This window comes from Triturus cristatus, chromosome 11, assembly GCF_964204655.1.
Source record: "Triturus cristatus chromosome 11, aTriCri1.1, whole genome shotgun sequence".
Classification (NCBI taxonomy): domain Eukaryota; kingdom Metazoa; phylum Chordata; class Amphibia; order Caudata; family Salamandridae; genus Triturus; species Triturus cristatus.
Window position 1 is genome coordinate 1,134,355,997 of NC_140594.1, and position 20,823 is coordinate 1,134,376,819.

Below are 20,823 nucleotides of genomic sequence, written 5' to 3' on the forward strand. Positions count from 1 at the left end.
ATCGACAGCGCGGAAAAAAGGGAACTGACATCACGCAGACGAGGTCTTCTTATGGAGCCGGTGACGTCAGCGGAGTTGCGAGTGGAGCCGTGTCTCTGTGACGTCGTCTTCGACCTCATCGGCGTGGACTGCTACAAAAGTTTCCGAATGTTGCTGACGCAGGGGATATTCACAAGGTGAGGAATCCACTGGCAGATGCATCCATCAGAACGTACATTTATGGAACTGCCAGTCTTCAAATGCGGTCAACGTTTTGTACTACCCAATTACATATTGCTCATTACATCAATGATTGGATTTTCTACTCATTGTTGGGTGGGAGCTAGGATTGGCGTCCAGCTGTTTTTTTTTTTTACTATCATATTTGATTGGCATTTTATATAACACAGTAAACCAGGTAACCATTGTATCACAGACATGTAAGACATTTCATTGCGGTTGCAGGTATTATCCCCCCCCCCAATCTGGTTGGTATGAAAAAGGCAAGCCCCCTGCAGTGTGAGTAATCAGTCCAGTAGACCCGTCCATTTGCCCCATATTCGTTCATGTTTGGTCGGGCACCCTCTTGCTTCATAGACCACTTTTTCCTTGGGTGGCACACCAGTCCACTCTCCTACGCCATTTTGAAATAGTTGGAGGTGTGAGTCTTTCCAGGCCGCAGCAATGTCTTTTAGCAATCAAAATGGCTGTTCCTGGAAACTGTGTCGGCCCGGTAGCCGTCCATCCCCTCCATCACCCCCAGGAGAAGGGCAAGGGGATTGAGAGGGACCTTCCACCCCAGTATGCCACTTAGTTCAGCCCAGTACTTGGATAAGACGGTACAGGACCAGACCATAGGGAAGAAGTTGGCTGGTTCTCCCTCATTGCATGATCAATGCGGGGATGGGAGCAATCTCGCTTTGTGCAGCCTCGCCGGTGTAAGATACGAGCAGTGAAGGCAATATATTTGAATGAGGCGGAGCCTGACAGATATAGGGAGTGTTCGGGGAGCCATAAGAGCGTCTCGCCAGTCCTAGTCTTCCAGAGGGGGCCTATCCATCAGTCCCAGTGGGTTCTACGAGGGTCTAGTCTGGATAGGGTATTGTTTATCGGGGATTGATATATTTGGGATATCCAACCCTCCCCAGGTTTCCCATGAGAATCTTGACCTCCAGTGGGCTAAACTCAGGAAACGCAGAGCGGTTAGGAATGTGGATGGCCAGGGTGAGACTTAGTTGGAGATACCTGAATAACTGTGTAGAATATAAGGAGTATACCTGCTGAGGATCTTGAAAGGAGGACAAGTGTACTCCCTTCCATACGTCCCCAAGGCAGGTGATGCCCATCAGATCCCACACCTGAAAGCCCGACACGATCCGGTGTCTGACAGACTTATGGGTTATTTATGAACTCTTAAATGAGCAGTGCATAATGATCTAGTATTTACTATATTATTCACAAGAAAATGTTAATGATGACACCGAAGACGACTCAATTGCTTACTACAAAGTTACTTACATTGTTAGTTCAAGGGCTGCTGGGTTCTCTATTGACACAGTCAAGATTCCTTCACTCGTTGAGGACGTCCGCCATCTAACGTAAAGAGAACAGAAGTATTTAAAGGTAGAACATTCCGTATATTGTGCTTTTGTAATACCAAACATTCTTTGGAAAAAAAATTACAGCAAAGTTGACCTGCTCTTTAAGTTGTTTGCAGCCTAAACACAGGATAACGCTCAAGTAAGTTACTTGTGCAATGATATATCTGTAAGAGACATTAGTTAGTGATTGATTCCTTACCTTAGAATATCCCCAGTTGTCAGACTGGATCCGGAAAGTTTGTCAGCAATACCCTTGTGCGTCGGTAGGCGTTGTCGTGCGGCTCCACGTACGTCGCTGGCGTCATAGTCACCGAGAGGACGTCGGAGCTACTTGGACGTGCCCACGCGCGCGGACGTCCATTCTGTACACAACTTTTCTGCGCCAGGAACGCAGAGCCATGCCAGAGACGACTACTAGTGCAATAGAACTAGGGCCCTGAAAGGGATGACCTGAACCCTACAGAACAGTTCGCAGAACGGGGAGGATGGGCGGGCAGTAAGGAATCTATCACTAACTAATGTCTGTTACAGATATATCGTTACACAAGTAACTTCTGCATATGAAAGAGACACATTAGTGATAGATTCCTTACCTTAGAATACATACCCAAGCAATACCAACCCCGGAGGAGGGTCTGCGAAATGAAATCACACCAGAAAGTCACGGAGAACATACCGGCCAAAGAAGCAGTCTCTCTGGACTGGACTGTCAAGGCAATAGTGTTTAGTGAAAGTATGCAGCGAGGCCCACGTAGCTGCCTGACCTATCTTGCAGGGGGACACGGCGTCCCAATGCCGTAGTAGCTGCTGTCGCCCTGGTAGAATGGGTGCGCAGCATAACCGGAGGTTCCTTTTTAGCCAGAGAGTAACCGGCTTTAATGCACAAGACAACCCATCGGGAGATAGTCCACTTGTTCACAGCCCGACCTTTCTTGGCACCCACGTAGCCAACAAAGCTGCTCATCCACCCGGAACTGCTGTGTGCGGTTGAGGTAGAATGAAAGCGCACCTTTTGGGTCCAGACGGTGGAGCCTCAATTCCTCTCTTGAAGGATGCGGAAAGGAAGTGGGCAAAGTGACAGTTTGCCCGAGATGAAAGGCAGTGACTACTTTCGGTAGAAAGGAGGGACGTGATCGAAGCACAACCTTGTCCGGATGAATCGCCAGGAAAGGAGGTTTACATGAAAGAGCCTGAAGCTCACTCACACGCCTGGCGGAGGTGATGGCCACCAGGAAGACAGTTTTTAAAGTTAGTAACCGCAAAGGACAGTTATGAAGAGGCTCAAAGGGAGCGCACATTAAGTATGTGAGAACCAGGTTCAAGTCCCACTGCGGCATCACAAAAGTAATAGGAGGGAAAAGGTGAGTAATGCCTTTGAGAAATATACTGACAACAGGGGACTTGAAAAGAGAGGGCTGATCAGGCAGCCGGAGAAAGGCTGAAAGAGCTGAAAGGTAGCCCTTGATAGTGCCCAGAGCAGAGTCCTGCTGGGCCAAAGAGAGAAGGAACAATAGGACCTCAGAAAGAGGGGCAGAAAGGGGATCTACAGCTTTCGCTGTGCACCATGCCACAAGTTATTTCCACCGGCAGGTGTATACAGTTTTAGTCAAGAGACGCCTGGCCGCCAGAATCACATTACAGACTTCAGGAGGCAAGTCAAATGGAATCAACTGTTGCTGCTCAATCTCCATGCAAGAAGGTGGAGGCTGGACAGGTTCGGGTGGAGGACCATCCCCTGTTGCTGCGACAGGAGATCCTCCCGAAGAGGCAGTCGGATCGGGGGATCCACGCTCATACTGAGTAGCTCGGGATACCAAACTCTTCGAGCTCAGTTCGGTGCCACAAGAATGATTTGGGCCCGGTCGCGTCTGATGATCTTCAGCACTCTGGGTAGAAGTGGTATAGGCGGAAAGGTGTACAACAGACCGCCACTCCACTCGCGTCGAAAAGTGTCTCCGAGCGAGTGCCGCCTTGGAACCTCCGACGCACCAAACTCCTGACATTGCGCATTCTCGTCGGTGGCGAATAGATCAAACCAAGGTTCTCCATACTGCTGAAAGAGACCTTCTGCCACTTCCGAGTGAAGACGCCATTTGTGTTCCAACATGCACCTGCGGCTGAGTTCATCCGCCCTGGCGTTCAGAGAACCTGCCAAGTGTTGAACCACCAAGGAAATGCCTTGACGTTCTAGCCATGTCCAGAGACGTAGAGCCTCCTGACATAGGGTCCACGACCCCACCCTGCCTTGCTTGTTGCAGTACCACATGGAGGTGGTGTGGTCCGTGAACACCTGCACTACTCTCCCCTTGACCGAGGGAAGGAATGCTTTCAGTGCAAGTAGGATCGCCCTGAGCTCCAAAAGGTTGATATGGAGCTTGGACTCCGCCGGAGACCTAAGGCCTCTGATCTCCGCCTCTCCCATTTGGCCGCCCCATCCCAGGAGGAACGCATTCGTCACCACTGTGCACTCCGGTTGGGGAAGGGAGAGGGATCTGCCGCTGGTCAGTGAGCCACCACTGCAAGTCCTGTTCACTGCCCTCCGAGATCTGGACGTAGTCGGACAGGTTTCCCCGATGCTGAGTCCATTGGAACTTCAGGTCCCACTGCAGAGCCCACATATGCCACCTGGCATGATTGATCAGCAGGATGCAGGAGGCCATGAGGCCCAGGGCTGAAAGATCGGAATCAAAGCCCATATGTTCCGGACTCGCTGTTCGGGAGGATAAACCCGAAATTGCGCCGTATCCAGAACCGCTCCGATGAAGAGGAGCTTCTGAGAGGGAATCTAATGCGCCTGCAGCAAGTTGATGGAAAACCCCAGCGAATGCAGGAGGTCGGCCGTAGTCTGGAAGTGGGAGACGCCTGCCTGGGGCGAGCCCGCCTTCAACAGCCAGTCGTAGAGATAGGGGTAAGACAAACCCCTGATCCGAGGAGATGAGCTGCTACCACCGCCATCACTTTCGTGAACACCCGAGTGGCGCTGGTAAGGCCGAAAGGGAGCACAGTGAACAGAAAGTGCTCGTGGCCTACCGTGAACGGCAGGTAACGCCAACGCTACCATCCAGTCTTGCGGGTCTAGGGCAGACGAGACCTGAGCAAGCATGAGCATCTTGAACTTCTCACTCCGGTGGAAGCAATTGATGTTCCGGAGGTCTAAGATAGGACACAGGCCCTTGTCCTTTTAGGAACCAGGAAGTAGTGGGAGTAACAACCACGACCTACTTCTGGTGTCGGAACGCGCTCGATGGCTCCCTTGGCCAAGAGGGCTGCAACTTCCTGCCGGAAAAGTGCCAAGTGATCCCCGACATGCGGTGGTACTGAGGCGGCATGGCTAGAGGGGTAGTCTCGAAGGGGAGGGAGTAGCCCTGTCGGACTATCAGCAGAATCCACCTGTCCGAAGTGATGGTGCGCCAGTGGGGGAGGTAATGGCGAATCCTGCCGTCCACTGGAGTCTGGTGGGCCTGAAACACTGGACTGGGAAGGTTTTGAGGCGGTGGCGGCGGTGGTGGACTGACCCGCCCGCTGGCCCCATGACCTACCACGGCGGGTCCCCCCGACCCCAGCTGCGCTGAGACTGCGGCTGAGCAGGCTGACGGCTCTGAAAGGAACGCGTTTGGGCGCCTCGACCCTGACCTCGAAAGGAGCGAAAAGCAGAACCCAAGGGAGCGAGCGTGGTGGCAAGACCCAAGGACTGGGCCGTAGCCCGGGAATCCTTAAAGTGCTCCAAAGTGCTATCCGCCTTGTCACCAAAGAGGCGTGTGCCATCAAAGGGCATGTCCAACTAAGTTTTCTGGACATCCCCTGAGAAGCCAGTAGTTCTGAGCTAAACGTAACGGCACACAGAGTGGGAATAGCGGCCCAACAGGCACGCAGTATTCACCGCCCGCAACCCAGAACTGGCAGAGGTGAAAATCTTTTCCCCAAACTGCTCCAGTTTTCTAGATTCCTTGTCCGGAAGTGCAGAAGGGAACGTGCTCGGAGAGGCAGAGGCCTGGACAACCAGACTCTCAGGCTCTGGGTGTTGCGTGAGAAAACTGGGGTCGCCTGGTGCCGGGCGATGACGTGGTGCCACATTCCTATCCACAGGAACCCCTGTGTTAGGCTTGGATCAGGTGCTTGACAGAATGTCTGTAAGTGCGTCATTAAAGGGCAGTAGCGGCTCCGCAGAGGAGGTCGCTGGTTGCAGCACCTCAGTCAAGAGATTGGTCCGGATATGCACAGATGGGAACTCTGGGTTAAGAGCCTCAGCCACCCTCGAGCAACACCACAGAAAGTCCCAACCTCTTCCGTAGCTACGGAAGCAGGGGACAGTGTACCAGGGTGCGGAGAGAACTCCAGATCGCCTGGACCTTCCATATCACCCTCGCACTCCGGTTCATCCTCGCATTGAGCCGCAAGAGGGTCCTCTGACCCCTCCCAGTACTCCCCTTCGTCCACTGGCCGTGTAAAAGGCCGGTAAGGACGAGGGGCCTGGGGAAAGGGAATAAACTCCCCATCCGGAATGGGAATCGGAGGATAACTAATCCAGGGACGACGTAGTCCGGCCCCGTAGGACACTGCGTCGTGTCAGGCGTCGGCCCCAATGCCGGAGCGGACATCAAGGCCAGCGCCGGAGGCAAGGCCGGAGCCGACGGCGCAGAGGCCGGAGCCGACGGCGCAGAGGCCGGAGCCGGCGGCGCAGAGGCCGGAGCCGGGGCCAAAGGCGGCAGCACGGGGGCAGAACCACCCCATGGGGCCCAAAGGCGCTCCGGAGGGATCCGATGTGGGAAACAAACGGCGCATGGCCGACAGGAATACCTGTATTTCTTCCGGAGTCGCGTGCGGGCCCGGGAAAGGCGGGTAGGCCGCAGGCAACAGCGGAGCCGCGGGGGAGTGACCACCCGTCCCCTTCGCCGCGTCCCGCGACTGGTGAGGGTTAGACGAAGAGCAACGTTGCTTCTTCGACTTCTTATGGCGCCTTGACTTACCTGTCCCCGATTCCAACCAACAATGGTGTTGGCCCCGCGACCTGTCCCTCGACCTCCCACGGAAGCGGGACCTCGAGCGGTGCAGAGCCGATTGCCGGGCCTCCAACAACTTCCGGGAACGCTCCTGCAAAGCCTTCGGCGCCATGGCCCGACAAACGGGGCACGCCTCGGGGTCATGGGCGTGCCCCAAGCAGAAAAGAGACACGTCATGTGGGTCCGCCACCGACATGGTCAGACGGTAGCCCCTACAGGACTTAAACCTGGCATCCCTACTGCACCAGGAGTCGAGGAACTCGACAAAACAAGAGAAACCAGTCTCAAAATACCAAGTTAAAAGATTAACTATGAGTACCGCTCTCGCTCGGATCTGCGCTTGCTGGCGCGGAAAAAGAAAGAACTGACGTCAGGAGGCGTGGGCGCGTCTCAGTAGCTCCGACGACGACATCTCGGCGACTAAGATGATAGCAACCTAGGCGGAGCCGCATGACGCCACCTACCGACACGCAAGGGTACTGCTGACGAAAACTATCCTGATCCATTCTGACATCTGGGGATATTCTAAGGTAAGGAAACGTGTCTTTCAGATTTTATTCTTAATCATGTAAATAAAGAAAATTACTCAGTTAGTTTTCTTTTATAGCAATCATCTTTGAAGACTAGTCCCATCCATGTGTGAGATTCACAGGCAGTTTCATTATTAATCTTATAATATTTATAAAGCGCATCAGGTGCAGCTAAAAGAAAAAAAAAAAAAGGCTCTTTTAAGGTCTCGCCTACAAGCAGGTATGCCTCCAGTCGAAAACCAATTATCACTATTACACCAAAATATATCCAGTTAATGAGCCTGGAGTCAGTCCCTTCCTCCTGACTGGATGATTTCTCATGGTCAGTATTGTACAGGAATAAAAAAAGAAAAAAAAAAAATAATAATAATAATAATAATATTGCCTCAAGCCAGACAATGATATTCAAATCAACTTAATGTTCAGTGTCGGGAACAAAATCTTAAAAGTGACTACAGCATTCACCAGCTTTCTAGTACCAGATGTTTGGCCATTACGGATAACGCCAGCTTAAGCTGGATGAACAAGGACTGGAAAGACTGCCTCCAAGCGGCTGGTCAGAAGGTATGGTTGACGTCAAGACACCTTGTTCATTCACTGGAGAAGACAGCGGAATGGCTTTCACACAAGAAATCTCGCAGACTCAGTCTGAATCAGATTCAGAGTACTCCAGAGTCTAGTCTTCAACCAGACCAATGTCTCCAGTTATCACACCAGATTCTCCACATTCAGTGCCTTCTGCATTCCACAGGTTAAGATGGATTCTTCGCTTAATCCTCCTCTTCCTCCACAACCAGTAAATCCAGTGATAAACCCTCCACCAAATCTGCCAGGCACTTTCCCTTGGCCACCAAAGCCAATTGTTCCATTGACACCTTCACCTAAATGCACTAGATCCTAAGCTCATCATACTAGTACTCGCAGTAAGAGGTCTAGGTTGAGAAGATGGTCAAGATCAAACCGTTATCACAAGAGATCACCAAGATGATCCCGCTCTAGTCTAGACGAAGACAGGATTCTCCATCCCCGATCGAGATGGAATAGTTTCTTACCTGTAACTCCAGTTCTCTTTTAGGGGTATTTCTGTGATAGTCAATCATGTGACTAGTTCCGCCCATGTGCGTGGACCCCGGAGCACTTCATTAGATAGATCTTCTTAAGTTGTCATCTGCCTTTCTTCAGGAAGGCCTGCATAGACACTTAAGAGATAGAGACATTAATGCAGCCTAACTAACTAGGCTACACTGGCCAGTACTTCATCTTGAAGTGAAAAAAGATAGCAAGTTAACTTTTAAATTTAGTAATTTTACTGAGTTTCAACACATAGAATACTCCCCTTCAAAAAACTACTTTTTTCTTGATAGAGATGAAAGGGTTGGACAGAGAAACCCCCATAGGCTGCCATTATGTGTCAGCAAACGGATACTGTGCCTTTAAGAGTCTCCAGAGACTGCTGGTATCCCATGATGCACAGCCAGAGGCAGTTACTTTCAGTTCTTTTTAAGGTGTAGAGTAGCAATGCCTGCAGAGTCCTGGGTACGTCCGTTTCTGCCACGGGGAGGCGGGTGGGTTGCTTATGACTTTCACGGAAATACCCTTACAAGAGAACTGGAGTTACAGGTAAGAAACTACTCCTTCTCTTGTAGGGGATTTCCGTGTATAGTCAATCATGTGAATAGACTAGCAAGCCCATCCCAAAAAAATAACTCCCCAGCGGTGGAAGAAACCGAGAATAACCTCACTATTGTGCAAATAGATTCCGAAGTGAAGCCTGTCCAACCTGAGCATCTGCCCTAGCATCAGTGTCTAGGCAGTAGTGCTTAGTAAATGTATGGACTGACTTCCAAGTGGCAGCCTTACAGATCTCCGAATAGGTATGTTACGAAGTAAAGCCGCTGTAGCTGCTTTACCTCTGGTAGAGTGAGCCCTAGGCTTACTAACAAGAGTCTTGTTGGATTTCTGGTAACAGCTGAATACAGGAAACAATCCACCTAGAAAAGGATTGTTTGGAGGTAGCTAGACCAGTCCGGACGAGCCATAGTTTACAAATAACTAGTCTGATCTACGAATATCCTTGGTCTTATCCAAGTTCACATGAAACTCAAACTACTTTAGGGAGGAACTTGGGTTGAGTCCTCATAACTACCTTAGAGGAATGAAAAACTGCATATGGCTCTCTACAACAGAGTGCCTGACGTTCGCTAACTCTGTGGGCAGAAGTTATGGCCACAAGGAAAGCCGCCTTCCAAGACAGATGCTGAAGTGAAGCCTTATGAATGAGTTCAAACGGTTCCCTCATCAGTCAAGAAAGAACCACATTGAGCTCCCAAGGAGGCGAAGGATGCCTAATGGGAGGAAACACTTTTTTCAATCCTTCAAGAAAATCTTTGATGACTGGGATTTAAAAAAAGGAAGTTTGTGAAGGACATTTCCTATAAGCAATTAAATCTGCGAGGTGAACTTTAATCAAATGAAACTGAAGGCCAGATTGAGCTAAGTAACAAGTAAGGAAGGATGACATCTTCCTTGCAGGATCCACCTTCTTAGACGGACACCAGATGCAAAATCTCTTCCAATTATATGCATAGTAAGTGTGTGTAGATGGCCGTGTGGCCTCCTGCAATATCTCCATGCAGTCGAGAGAGAGATTCAAATGTCCGTACTGTACTAACGCGGGAGCCATGCCGCCAGATTCAACAACGAGAGGTTGGGGTGCACCATCTGTCCACGAACTTCGTTAGAAGGTCCGGCCGGCCGGCATGAAAGACGAAGATGTGGCAGGAGAGACCGGTGGAGTAGGTCTGTGAACCACCACTGACTGGGCCACACCGGAGCATTGAGGATAATCTTGGCCCGTGATTGTGAGAGCTTGATCAGTACTGTTGGGATCAGGGGAATTGGAGAAAAAGTGTAGAGAAAGCCGCCTGACCATTTGATCCTCAGTGCACTCCCCAGAGTCCCTGGTTGGTAAAACCTGGAGGTGAAGTTGCAGCATTTGCTGTTTTCCAAGGTATCGAACAGATCGACCTCTGGAGTACCCCATCTTCCGAAGATGTCTCGCACCACTTCTGGGTTTGATGATCTGGGCTTCCCGAGAAAACGCTTGAGATCTCGAGCCCCCCTGCTTGTTGAGGTAGAACATTGTTGTTGTATTGTCCGTCTGAACAAGAAGGGAACTGGTGTGAAATGATGGCTGGAAGGCTTTCAGCGCCAAATGAACTGCTTGAAGTTCCAGGAAGTTGATGTGGTATGTGGCATCTTTCCGGGACCACGTGCCCTGTATCTAAAGGTGGTCGGAATGTGCGCCCCAGCTGTGGAGAGACACAGTCACTATGGTTTGCGTCGGTATCTCCTTGTGCAAGGGAATCCCCCGGAGGATACTGCAGGGAGAACACCACCATCGGATGGACTGTAGAGCCTGCTGCGACAGCTGAATCCCATCTTCCCAATTCCCCAGTTTCTGGTCCCACTGATCCTCCAGACATTCTAGCAGGGGTCTCATATGGAGGCGTGCATTTGGAGTGAGGAAGATACAGGAGGCCATGGAGCCCAGGAGAGAAGATACCTTCCTCACCATCGGGGAGGGCATGGTCATGAGAGCCTGAGCCTTCCAAAGGATCGATAAGCGTCTCTCCTCCGAAGGAGACACATTTGCCGTGTGTGTATTGATGGTGGCTCCCAGGTACTGTAGACGTTGGATAGGAGTCAAAACAGACTTTGTGAGGTTGATGTGGAGGCCCAAACGAAGGAGGAGATTGGAAGTCCGATTGAAATGTAGTTGCGATTCCTGAGACTTGGCTCCCTTGATCAGCCAGTCGTTTAGATATGGGTAGATGAACACCTTGTTCTTCCTTAGATGTGCAGCAACTACAGCCATGCATTTGGAAAATGACCAGGGCGCCGACTTCAGCCGAAGGGAAGCATGGAGTATTGATAGTGGTTGTTGCCTATGGTGAATCGCATGAACTTGCGATGTTTCCTTGCTATGGGCACGTGAAAAAATGCGTTTTGCAGATCTATTGCACATAGCCAGTCTCCCTGATGCAGTGGAGGGTAGATTTGATGCAAGGACAACATCCAAAACTTTTCTCTGCGAATCCATTTGTTCACCTGTCGCAAGTCGAGGATGGGTCTGAAATCGTTCTGGTCTTTATGGACTAGAAAGAACCGAGAATACAGTCCTGTTTCTCTCTGTGCAAGAGGAACCGTTTCTATCGCCCTTTGCTGTAAGAGGATATTGGCCTCCCTCTAACTCGTGAAGCATGTAGCATGAGCGAGTTGGAGGAATCGACGGAGGAGGGCTGGTGAAACATTCACTGCGAACAATATTCAGCACCCAATTGTCCTGAGTTATTTTCTGCCACTCTGCCAGGTAATTTTGAATGCTTCCCCCCACTGGAGTGGGTAACGGAAGAGGGGGAAGTAACCCTGCAGGGCTTGGAACCTGCAGGGGCCATGTTCCCTTGTGTAGACTTCTGATTGGAACGTCCTCGCGACTAGCGTTTCTGAACCGGCTGAAAAGACTGCTGAAACTGCTGTTGATTGGACTGACTGCCTCGAGATCGTTGGAACCTCTGGGAAAATAACGCCGTTGGAAGGGGCGGAAGATTTTTCGCTGTTCTTTAGGTTTCTCTAGACCTACAGCCTTCAAAGTCTCCATTTCTGACTTCATGCAGGCAATCTCGTCATCCACATGGGAGCCAAAGAGTCGTGCCAGAGAATGGCAGTTTAGAGATGCGCTGTTGCGCCTCCAGCTTCAGTGAGGTAAGACGAAGCCAGGAATGCCTCCGAAGAGCAACTCCGTGGCAATACCCGTGGGCTGACAGGAGTGAAGTATCCGCTGCAACACTGATTATTTGTTCGATACCCTCAGCCCCTTGTTCAATATCTCCTGAAAATCTTCCCGCTTGTCCCTGGGCAGGAGGTACACAAATTGTTGAAGCTACTCCTACAGGGATCGGTCATACTGGCCCAGCAAAGCAGTGGCCGAAAAGCTGGCCGCCTTCATAGAGGTAGCTGCGGTGTTGCAAACTTTTCTCCCCACCGAATCCAGCTTACAGCTTTCCTTATCCGGTGGTACCGTAGAAGTCGGAGCCGTAGCATGCGGTTTCCTTGCCGCCACCACTATGACAGAGTCCGGGGTGGGGTCCAGTCAGAGGAAGGCAGGATCCAAATCAGAGATGGGCGGTATTTCTTCTGTAGCCTAGAAGCCACAGATTTTATAGAAGACGGTGTCAAGAATAGTTCCATAGCAGGTTCCACTAAACCAGGCACCAACGGAAGCAAGGGCCGAGATGTTGGTCTCTGCTGAAGGGTTTCAAATATAACTGAAGTGGACTGCATTGGAGTAGACAAAGGAATATTAAGCTTTGAAGTCCCTCTGACAAGGACCTCCTGAAAGGTGGTGGTATCATCAACGGGAGACACTTTGAGGAGAAGAGTCGGTTAGAGTAGGCGAGTACCTCCCCGTACTCGTGTAAGACGTGTCTCTGGTATGCTGGGAGCAAGATCTCTCGTAGTGATGGCGATGAGATGGCGTGGAAGACGGGCGGTGTCTACAGGAACGATGTCTCGGCCGAGACCTTGGTCTTCGAGGCTCGGCAGGACGTGTGGGCTGAGGAGCTGTGGGCCCAGGCTGAGACAGAGGAGGGAGGAGGAGAAGAATGTCCCAGAGGGAGGAGGAGGAGGGAGGGAGGAGAAGAATGTCCCAGAGGGAGGAGGAGGAGGGAGGGAGGAGAAGAATGTCCCAGAGGGAGGAGAAGAATGTCCCAGAGGGAGGAGGAGGAGGGAGGGAGGAGAAGAATGTCCCAGAGGGAGGAGGAGGAGGGAGGGAGGAGAAGAATGTCCCAGAGGGAGGAGGAGGAGGGAGGGAGGAGAAGAATGTCCCAGAGGGAGGAGGAGGAGGGAGGGAGGAGAAGAATGTCCCAGAGGGAGGAGGAGGAGGGAGGAGGAGAAGAATGTCCCAGAGGGAGGAGGAGGAGGAGGGAGGGAGGAGAAGAATGTCCCGGAGGGAGGAGGAGGAGAAGAATGTCCCGGAGGGAGGAGGAGGAGAAGAATGTCCCGGAGGGAGGAGGAGGAGAAGAATGTCCCGGAGGGAGGAGGAGGAGAAGAATGTCCCGGAGGGAGGAGGAGGAGAAGAATGTCCCGGAGGGAGGAGGAGGAGAAGAAGAATGTCCCGGAGGGAGGAGGAGGAGAAGAATGTCCCGGAGGGAGGAGGAGGAGGAGAAGAATGTCCCGGAGGGAGGAGGAGGAGGAGAAGAATGTCCCGGAGGGAGGAGGAGGAGGAGGAGAAGAATGTCCCGGAGGGAGGAGGAGGAGGAGGAGAAGAATGTCCCGGAGGGAGGAGGAGGAGGAGGAGAAGAATGTCCCGGAGGGAGGAGGAGGAGGAGGAGGAGAAGAAGAATGTCCCGGAGGGAGGAGGAGGAGGAGGAGGAGGAGAAGAATGTCCCGGAGGGAGGAGGAGGAGGAGGAGGAGAAGAATGTCCCGGAGGGAGGAGGAGGAGAAGAATGTCCCGGAGGGAGGAGGAGGAGGAGGAGGAGAAGAATGTCCCGGAGGGAGGAGGAGGAGGAGGAGAAGAATGTCCCGGAGGGAGGAGGAGGAGGAGAAGAATGTCCCGGAGGGAGGAGGAGGAGGAGAAGAATGTCCCGGAGGGAGGAGGAGGAGGAGAAGAATGTCCCGGAGGGAGGAGGAGGAGAAGAATGTCCCGGAGGGAGGAGGAGGAGAAGAATGTCCCGGAGGAAGGAGGGGGAGAAGAATGTACCGGAGGGAGGAGGAGAATGTACCGGAGGGAGGAGGAGAATGTACCGGAGGGAGTAGGAGGAGAATGTACCAGAGGGAGTAGGAGGAGAATGTACCAGAGGGAGTAGGAGGAGAATGTACCGGAGGGAGGAGGGAGGAGGGAGGAGGGAGGAGGGAGGAGGGAGGGAGGGAAATGTACCGGAGGAGGGAGGGAGGAGGGAGGGAGGGAGGAGAATGTACCGGAGGGAGGGAGTGAGGGAAGGGAGGGAGGGAGGAGAATGTACCAGAGGGAGGGGGGAGGAGAATGTACCGGAGGGAAGGGAGGGAGGAGGAGAATGTACCGGAGGGAAGGGAGGGAGGAGGAGAATGTACCGGAGGGAGGGAGGGAGGGAGGAGAATGTACCGGAGGGAGGGAGGGAGGGAGGGAGGGATGGAGGAGGAGGAGAATGCACCGGAGGGAAAGGAGGGAGGGAGGAGGAGAATGTACCGGAGGGAGGGAGGGAAGGAGGAGAATGTACCGGAGGGAGGAGAATGTCCTGGAGGGAGGAGAAGAATGTACCAGAGGGAAGGAGTGAAGGAGGGAGGGAGGAGGAGAATGTACCGGAGGGAAGGGAGGGAGGGAGGGAGGAGAATGTACCGGAGGGAAGGGAGGGAGGGAGGAGGAGAATGTACCGGAGGGAGGAGGAGAATGTACCGGAGGGAGGGAGGGAGGGAGGAGGAGAATGTACCGGAGGGAGGGAGGGAGGGAGGGAGAGGGAGAATGTACCGGAGGGAGGGAGGGAGGGAGGGAGGAGGAGAATGTACCGGAGGGAAGGAGGGAGGGAAGGAAGAGGAGGCGGTGGTGGTGGCGGTGGCAGCGGCGGTGGTGTTGTTGGCAGGGCCACCGATTGACGAGGAGCAGGAGGCATCCTTGATGGTGAATCTGCAGAAAAGACCAGCCTCCTCCGACTTCAACCTTCTCCTTGACGTCGACCTTCTCGTAGACGTCGATCGGCAGTGACGCACCGCCGGCGACCGCCAGTGCCTTTGTGACTCCTATCAACTACGATGATGCTTCAACGGCGATCTGCATTGATGAGTCGACGTTGAACAAGGGAACATCCGCGACTGTGATCTTGTCCGAGATCTCACCGTCCTGCTCTTCAACATGGAGCGTAGATGCCGCTTCGACCCAAAGCCCTGAGTCGACGGAGAGCATATCGTCGTCATACCTGCTCTCGACATCGTTGTCTTCGACGTCGACCAGCACCAGCTTCGTTTTTCCGCCGTTTTTCGACTGGGGAGCCCCCAAGAGGTCGAAGCATGGGGTTTGGTAGAGGATTTACCTCTCCTTGCCCAGAGGCTGAAGATTCTGTCTGCGCTGCACCAACCATTCGAGTCGAATCTTCTCCCTGTCACGCAGGGTGCGCCTAGAAATGGTCTTGCAAATAGAGCAGCGGTCAGGCACATGAGAGACAGGCAGAAACAGAATACAGACTGTGTGCATCAGACTTGGCCTTCTTCCTCCCACAGTCAGCACACTTGTCAAACAAAGAAGGCATTTTGACAAGAAAACTGTAGAAATTCTGCCAAAAAAGGACAGCAGAAGGTAAATACAGGCCAAAGACAGAGTGAAGTTGCAAAAAATCAAATACTGAAGCAAATTTTGAAGGAAATACCAAAAAAGGTAGAGCTCAATGCTCCAGGGTCCTGCTAGCAGGAGCCGGAAAAAAGAACTGAAAGTAACTGCCTCTGGCTGTGCATCATGGGATACTGGGGGTCTCTGAAGACTCTTAAAGGCACGGTATCCATTTGCAGACACAATGGCAGCCTATGGGGGCTTCTCTGTCCAACCCTTTCATCTCTATCATGAAAAAAGGAGTTTTGTGAAGGGGAGTTTTCTATGTGCTGAAACTCAATAAAATTACTAAATTTAAAAGTTAACTGGCTATCTTTTTTCACTTTAAGATGAAGTAATGGCCCGTGTAGCCTAGTTAGGCTGCATTATTGTTTCTTTATCTCATGTGTCTATGCAGGCCTTTCTGAAGAAAGGCAGCAGAGGACAACTTTAGAAGATACATCTAATGAAGTGCTCTGGGGTCCACGCACATGGGCGGCACTATTCAAATGATTATGACTATCACGGAAATCCCCTACAAGAGAACTTCAAGGTCTTCACACAACCTTGTCCTCTGGTCTATATTCTCAAGACCAACAGACTCGCTCCCAGCAAAAACATCTCCTCTCAAGGACATCAATACTTTCCAGGAGGTCCTTATCAGAAGCACCAACAAACTAAATATGGACTTGCCGACTACTACAGCAACTACATCGATCATCTTCGAGACACAGAGTCAACCATCCATCTTCAGACCATTGCTTCCTCTAGTCTTCGGTCTCTTGGAACTGGCCATGGAATTATTCTTAACACCAGCATCTTTCCTACACTGTACTCTGGCATTGTATCTGCTGACAAGGAAAATAAGGTAGATTCCATGGGCAGAATAGTGTACTGCAAGTCTGCTTTCACCATGAAAGCTGCAAATGAGTCTGCTCTTCTTGGATGATACGATAGGGCACTCTGGGACTCTATTCAGTAATTTTTAGAAGACCTTCCCAGAGAAAGATGCCAGGATATTTAAGAGATCAAAGAGGGCATGATAATTTTTTAACAGATTATCACTGCTGCAGCTGATCCTTCCACATTAGCAACACTGCCACAGTCTAGCACTAATCGGTTCCCCCTGGCTTAGTCTCACAGGGTTGAAACCTGAAGCTCAGAATTGCATTTTTTTTTTTTAATACATCTTTTTATTGAAATTAAACAAACAGGGTCATGCGTTACAGAATCATGCATCGTACATTATAATAGTTGTCGTTCTTGAGAGGCATCAGTACATTACTTTCGGCATTGCATGCCAAGTACCAGTCTGGCAGTGTGAATTCACACCATACAATGATCTTCGGGAGACAGGATAGATGGGAGCTCGCACAATCTCCCCCCCCCCCCCCCCCGCGATACACATTCCATTTAGACCATATTGCAATCCATTTTTTGGGGCATCCCCTAGCTACATAGACTGTTTTCTCCCTCAGCATACACCAGTCCATGTCCTTTTTCCACTTCTTTAGTTTTGGTGGCACTGCGGCTCCCCATGACTGCGCTATATTACGCTTAGCAACCATCTGCCCAAGTGTGGCCCATATCCTCCCCTTCACATTTAGGTCGGTGGGCTCCCAAATGTTCAAAAGGCATCTCTTGGCCTCGGGCATAAGAGGAACTCCCCAGATCGTGCTCATACATTTCAAGATTTTTCGCCAGTAGTCTTGGATTAACGGGCATTCCCAAAGAATGTGCAGGAATCCGCCTTCCATCCCACACAGTCTCCTACACTGCCCATCCACGCTTTTTCCCATAAGCAATAATTGCTTCTCCGTGAGATAAACCCTGTGTAGGATCTTGAGTTGAACCAGCTTGAGTTTAGCAGAGATGGCCACTTCTTTTGGCGACGAGAGTGCCTCCTGCCATTCCTCATCGTCCATCTCAAGACCATCTCTTACACATTTCTCTCTTAGTGCAGTGAGGGGGATCAGGGGTGAGGTGTATACGTTTTTTATATGTGAGTGATATGCATTTTTCTGGTATATGCCCGTCGAGGAGCCGGTCCTCGAGTGGGGATGCCTCAGGCAGTTCCGTACCAACTGGGATGTTGGCCTGCAGGGAGTGTTTAATCTGTGTATAGCGAAAGCGCTCTGATTCGGCCAGTTCATATGTCTGTTGTAGTGTCAGGAACGGTACCACTCCATCCCTCCCCCAGAGGTGCCTTATATTCGAGATACCCATGAGGTCCCATTTGTCAAACCCCTTTGTTCGACCCAAAGTTCCTAGCTGTTCAGTGTCCCAAAGGGGGGTGGCCATGGTGAGCCTATTGGCCCAACCTAGCGCTCTATTGACTACGTGCCATAGCTGTACAGCGTGCTTCGTGGCAGAATTGCATTTTAAACCTCCTTTTTTCAGGGACTATTTTATTCGGCTCTCATCGCATGAAAAACTCAGCTTGACACTCTTCGGGCAGTCGGACTAGAGAAGAGGAAGGAATAAAGGAGACCGACAATATTTCCAGCAGAGGGCTCAATCCCCTCAATACCCTGAGGGGCAACAATAACAGCTGTAAAAGTGACAACACAGGCAGCAGTGAAGAGGCAGGGAAGGTCAGCAAACATCTGTCCAGGCCACTACTGTCCAGGTGGCAAGGAATGAGTGCTTTCTCCCCCAGCCATCCCCCTCCCCCTTTCTTAGTTACCCTCTCTGGTAAAGGGTTAAGCATAAAGTTTATCCCCCGGAAGAGTGGAGAAATAACAAATGGGTTGTGAATATTGTAGAGAACAGATACTGCTTCAGATTCAGGCCCCCTCCACCAGCCCCACCACCAAAGAAATCCTCCTTATTCCGTCCAGAAAAACTACAGCAGGAAGTCTCCATCCTTTTTCAAAAACATGCTGAGGAAAAGGTTCCAACTCCTAAAGGGAATGGGAACTTATTAGGTTACTTTTTGTGAAGACGGCGATTGAAAAACGAGTTTAGACATTTTAGACCAGAAAAAGCAAACAAATGTGTTTGCAAAGAAAAGTTGAGAACATTGCCTCTCCATCAAACCTACCCTCAACAGCATCAGGAGGACTGACTATGCTCAACAGATCTCCAAGATGCCCGATTTAACATCCAGATAGCCAAGAAACATCGGAAATTCCCGATTTTCATAATAGGAAGAGAACTCTACCAATACAAAGTGCCCTCTTTTGGTCTGAAATCTGCACCACGGACTGGAAAGACTGCTTTTGAGCGGCAGGCCAGAAATTTCTATTATATTTTTGATTCACAACTGAAATCTGCTATATGACTAAAAACAGTACAAAGCGTTACGTAAAGTGACTTCGGAAATGATCTAACGGACCCATGAATGTGCTATTAAAGATCACGGGAAAGTCATCCAGACTAGGAGTTGTATTCAGTAAGGAAGTACAAATCACTGCCTGTTGGGACGGAAAAGACCTCTGCATGCAAGAGCGTGTATACATGCCCTGACCGCCCAACTGTACTGTTTCCTGTATCTCTAACTCTGATTTTTTGTTGTCATATCATGCGTGTGCGCTACGACAAAGGCCTGTCTCATGGATTGTGGTCTTGTTGGGCTGGGAGTATTGTCCAAAGTGCTACCCTCATTGGTGTGGAAGGCTACCGCCTTCACCAGGAGCTAAGCAGCACAAGTGCAGTGGTGGTAGCATACCGTGTATTGATAAGTAGTAGTGAACGGGACCTTTTTAGCCTGTGTCACTGGAGTGAGCTCTACAGGCTCCTTTCTAAAAATTCTGTTGCTGTGTGTTTACCTCACCCTTGGCCAACATCAGGTAGATGTGGATGTGAGAAAGTGGCTCTGTATATACTGTTCCCTAATAGGTACAGGGTGTACAGAGTCCACAGTCCCCCAGAGGCTGATAGAGGTCAAAGTTAGGTATGACCTTACTCTCAAAAGTGGTAGCTTGGTCGAGCAGTAAGGCAGTACCAGAGGACAGTGTAAAGCATTTATTGTACACACTCAGTCAGCAAATGGTTTCACACACTCAATAACTGAACTCTAGGCCAATGGTTTATATATATAAAATATATGCTTGTTTTATTTTTAGAACCACAAAGGGGATAAAAATATACTTTCTCAGAATGAGAGGTTGAATATAAATACTTTTGTCTTGAGCAATACATTTTTGTAAACAGTCACAGTTGGTTGCAATAAACAATCCTATTTCCTAAACATAACAATGCATTGAGCTCAATGGTAAATTCAGGTTATTTGTCATAAATTACTTTTCAGATTACTTTTGGAATTCCAGGTCTGGCTCCTAGATCCAGCCCTGGGTCAGTACTCAGAATCAAGTGATGAAAGTCGACTTAATAACTAATGATTTTTATATAATACTTAGCTATTTCAAAAGTTAGCACTTAGAAAATATTTCAAGGAAAACATTCAATGGATCTCTATGGCAAGAAATTCAAATTGCAGGTAGAGTACTTTATCGTTACTTTAGTAATCCAGGACTGGGTACCTAGACCCAGGACTGGGGTCCTTATCAAAAACAGGTAAGTAATTTCGTTTGCAGAAATGGTACGATTTTAAAAGAATATTTCAAGTTTGCAAAAATAGACACTTAGAAGAAATTTCACAGAAAAGCAGACAATGGTTTCCTATGGGAGAAAAATGAGTTAGAGGTAAGTATAGTTGTGGACACTTGTCAGAGTCAGGACTGGGCACCAAGATCCAGCACTGGCAGCTCACCTAGGAGCAGGTGAGTAAATTCGTTTTTGTCACTTGGCTGATTTTTGGTGAATATTTGCAGTTTTGAAAAGTTCACACTTAGAAGATTTTTGAAGAAAAAGCCAGTCAATGTTACCCTATGAGGAAAATGAAGTTAGCGGTTTAAGGGTAAGTACTCGACTGGCAGAGTTGAAATTCCGGGCATAGACTCAGGGGTCCCCCAGTGTCAGGTAGGTACAGTTGGTTCACCCTCAGCGGTTTCATGACGGCCGGGTGCAGAGAGTTAGGCCCAATGTTATCCTATGAGGGATAGGGGGGCCTTGGTTGGTGGCTGCTGTCTGGCAAGCCACGCGGCTGTGGGAGCTGGGCTCCTGGTCACTTACTCAGGGCAAGTGGGGAAGTAGGTTAGTGTAGAGAGTGCACTGCCAGGGCCACTCGGGCGGCTGGGTGCAGGGTGCTTTTGAGCAGTCGGGCGCTCAATGGAAATCAATAGGAATGTTCCGGTTTGGAAAAAGGCTGCAAGCTCGGGGACGAGGATGCCTCAGGTGCCACCACCACTTCGAGAGGTAAGTTGGGTAGTTGTAGGTTAGGTGGGTACCCCGGGATTGGGCACAGGGGGCCGCAGGGCGCCGGGTGCAGGGGTGCCTTTTGATGTCGGAAATCTTACCCTCTGGTTGATCGCGG

At 50.5% G+C, this 20,823-nt stretch overlaps 1 protein-coding gene across 2 annotated transcripts in view; it reads right to left on the bottom strand.

The window, feature by feature from the left end:
• Positions 1–20,823, bottom strand: part of LOC146786200 (UAP56-interacting factor-like) — a 178,978-nt gene that overhangs the window by 22,066 nt on the left and 136,089 nt on the right. For both annotated transcript variants that reach the window (XM_085635775.1, XM_085635774.1), the window contains one exon: positions 1,498–1,572. In XM_085635775.1, the coding sequence (XP_085491901.1) occupies positions 1,498–1,572 (75 nt within the window). The remainder of the gene's footprint in view (positions 1–1,497; positions 1,573–20,823) is intronic.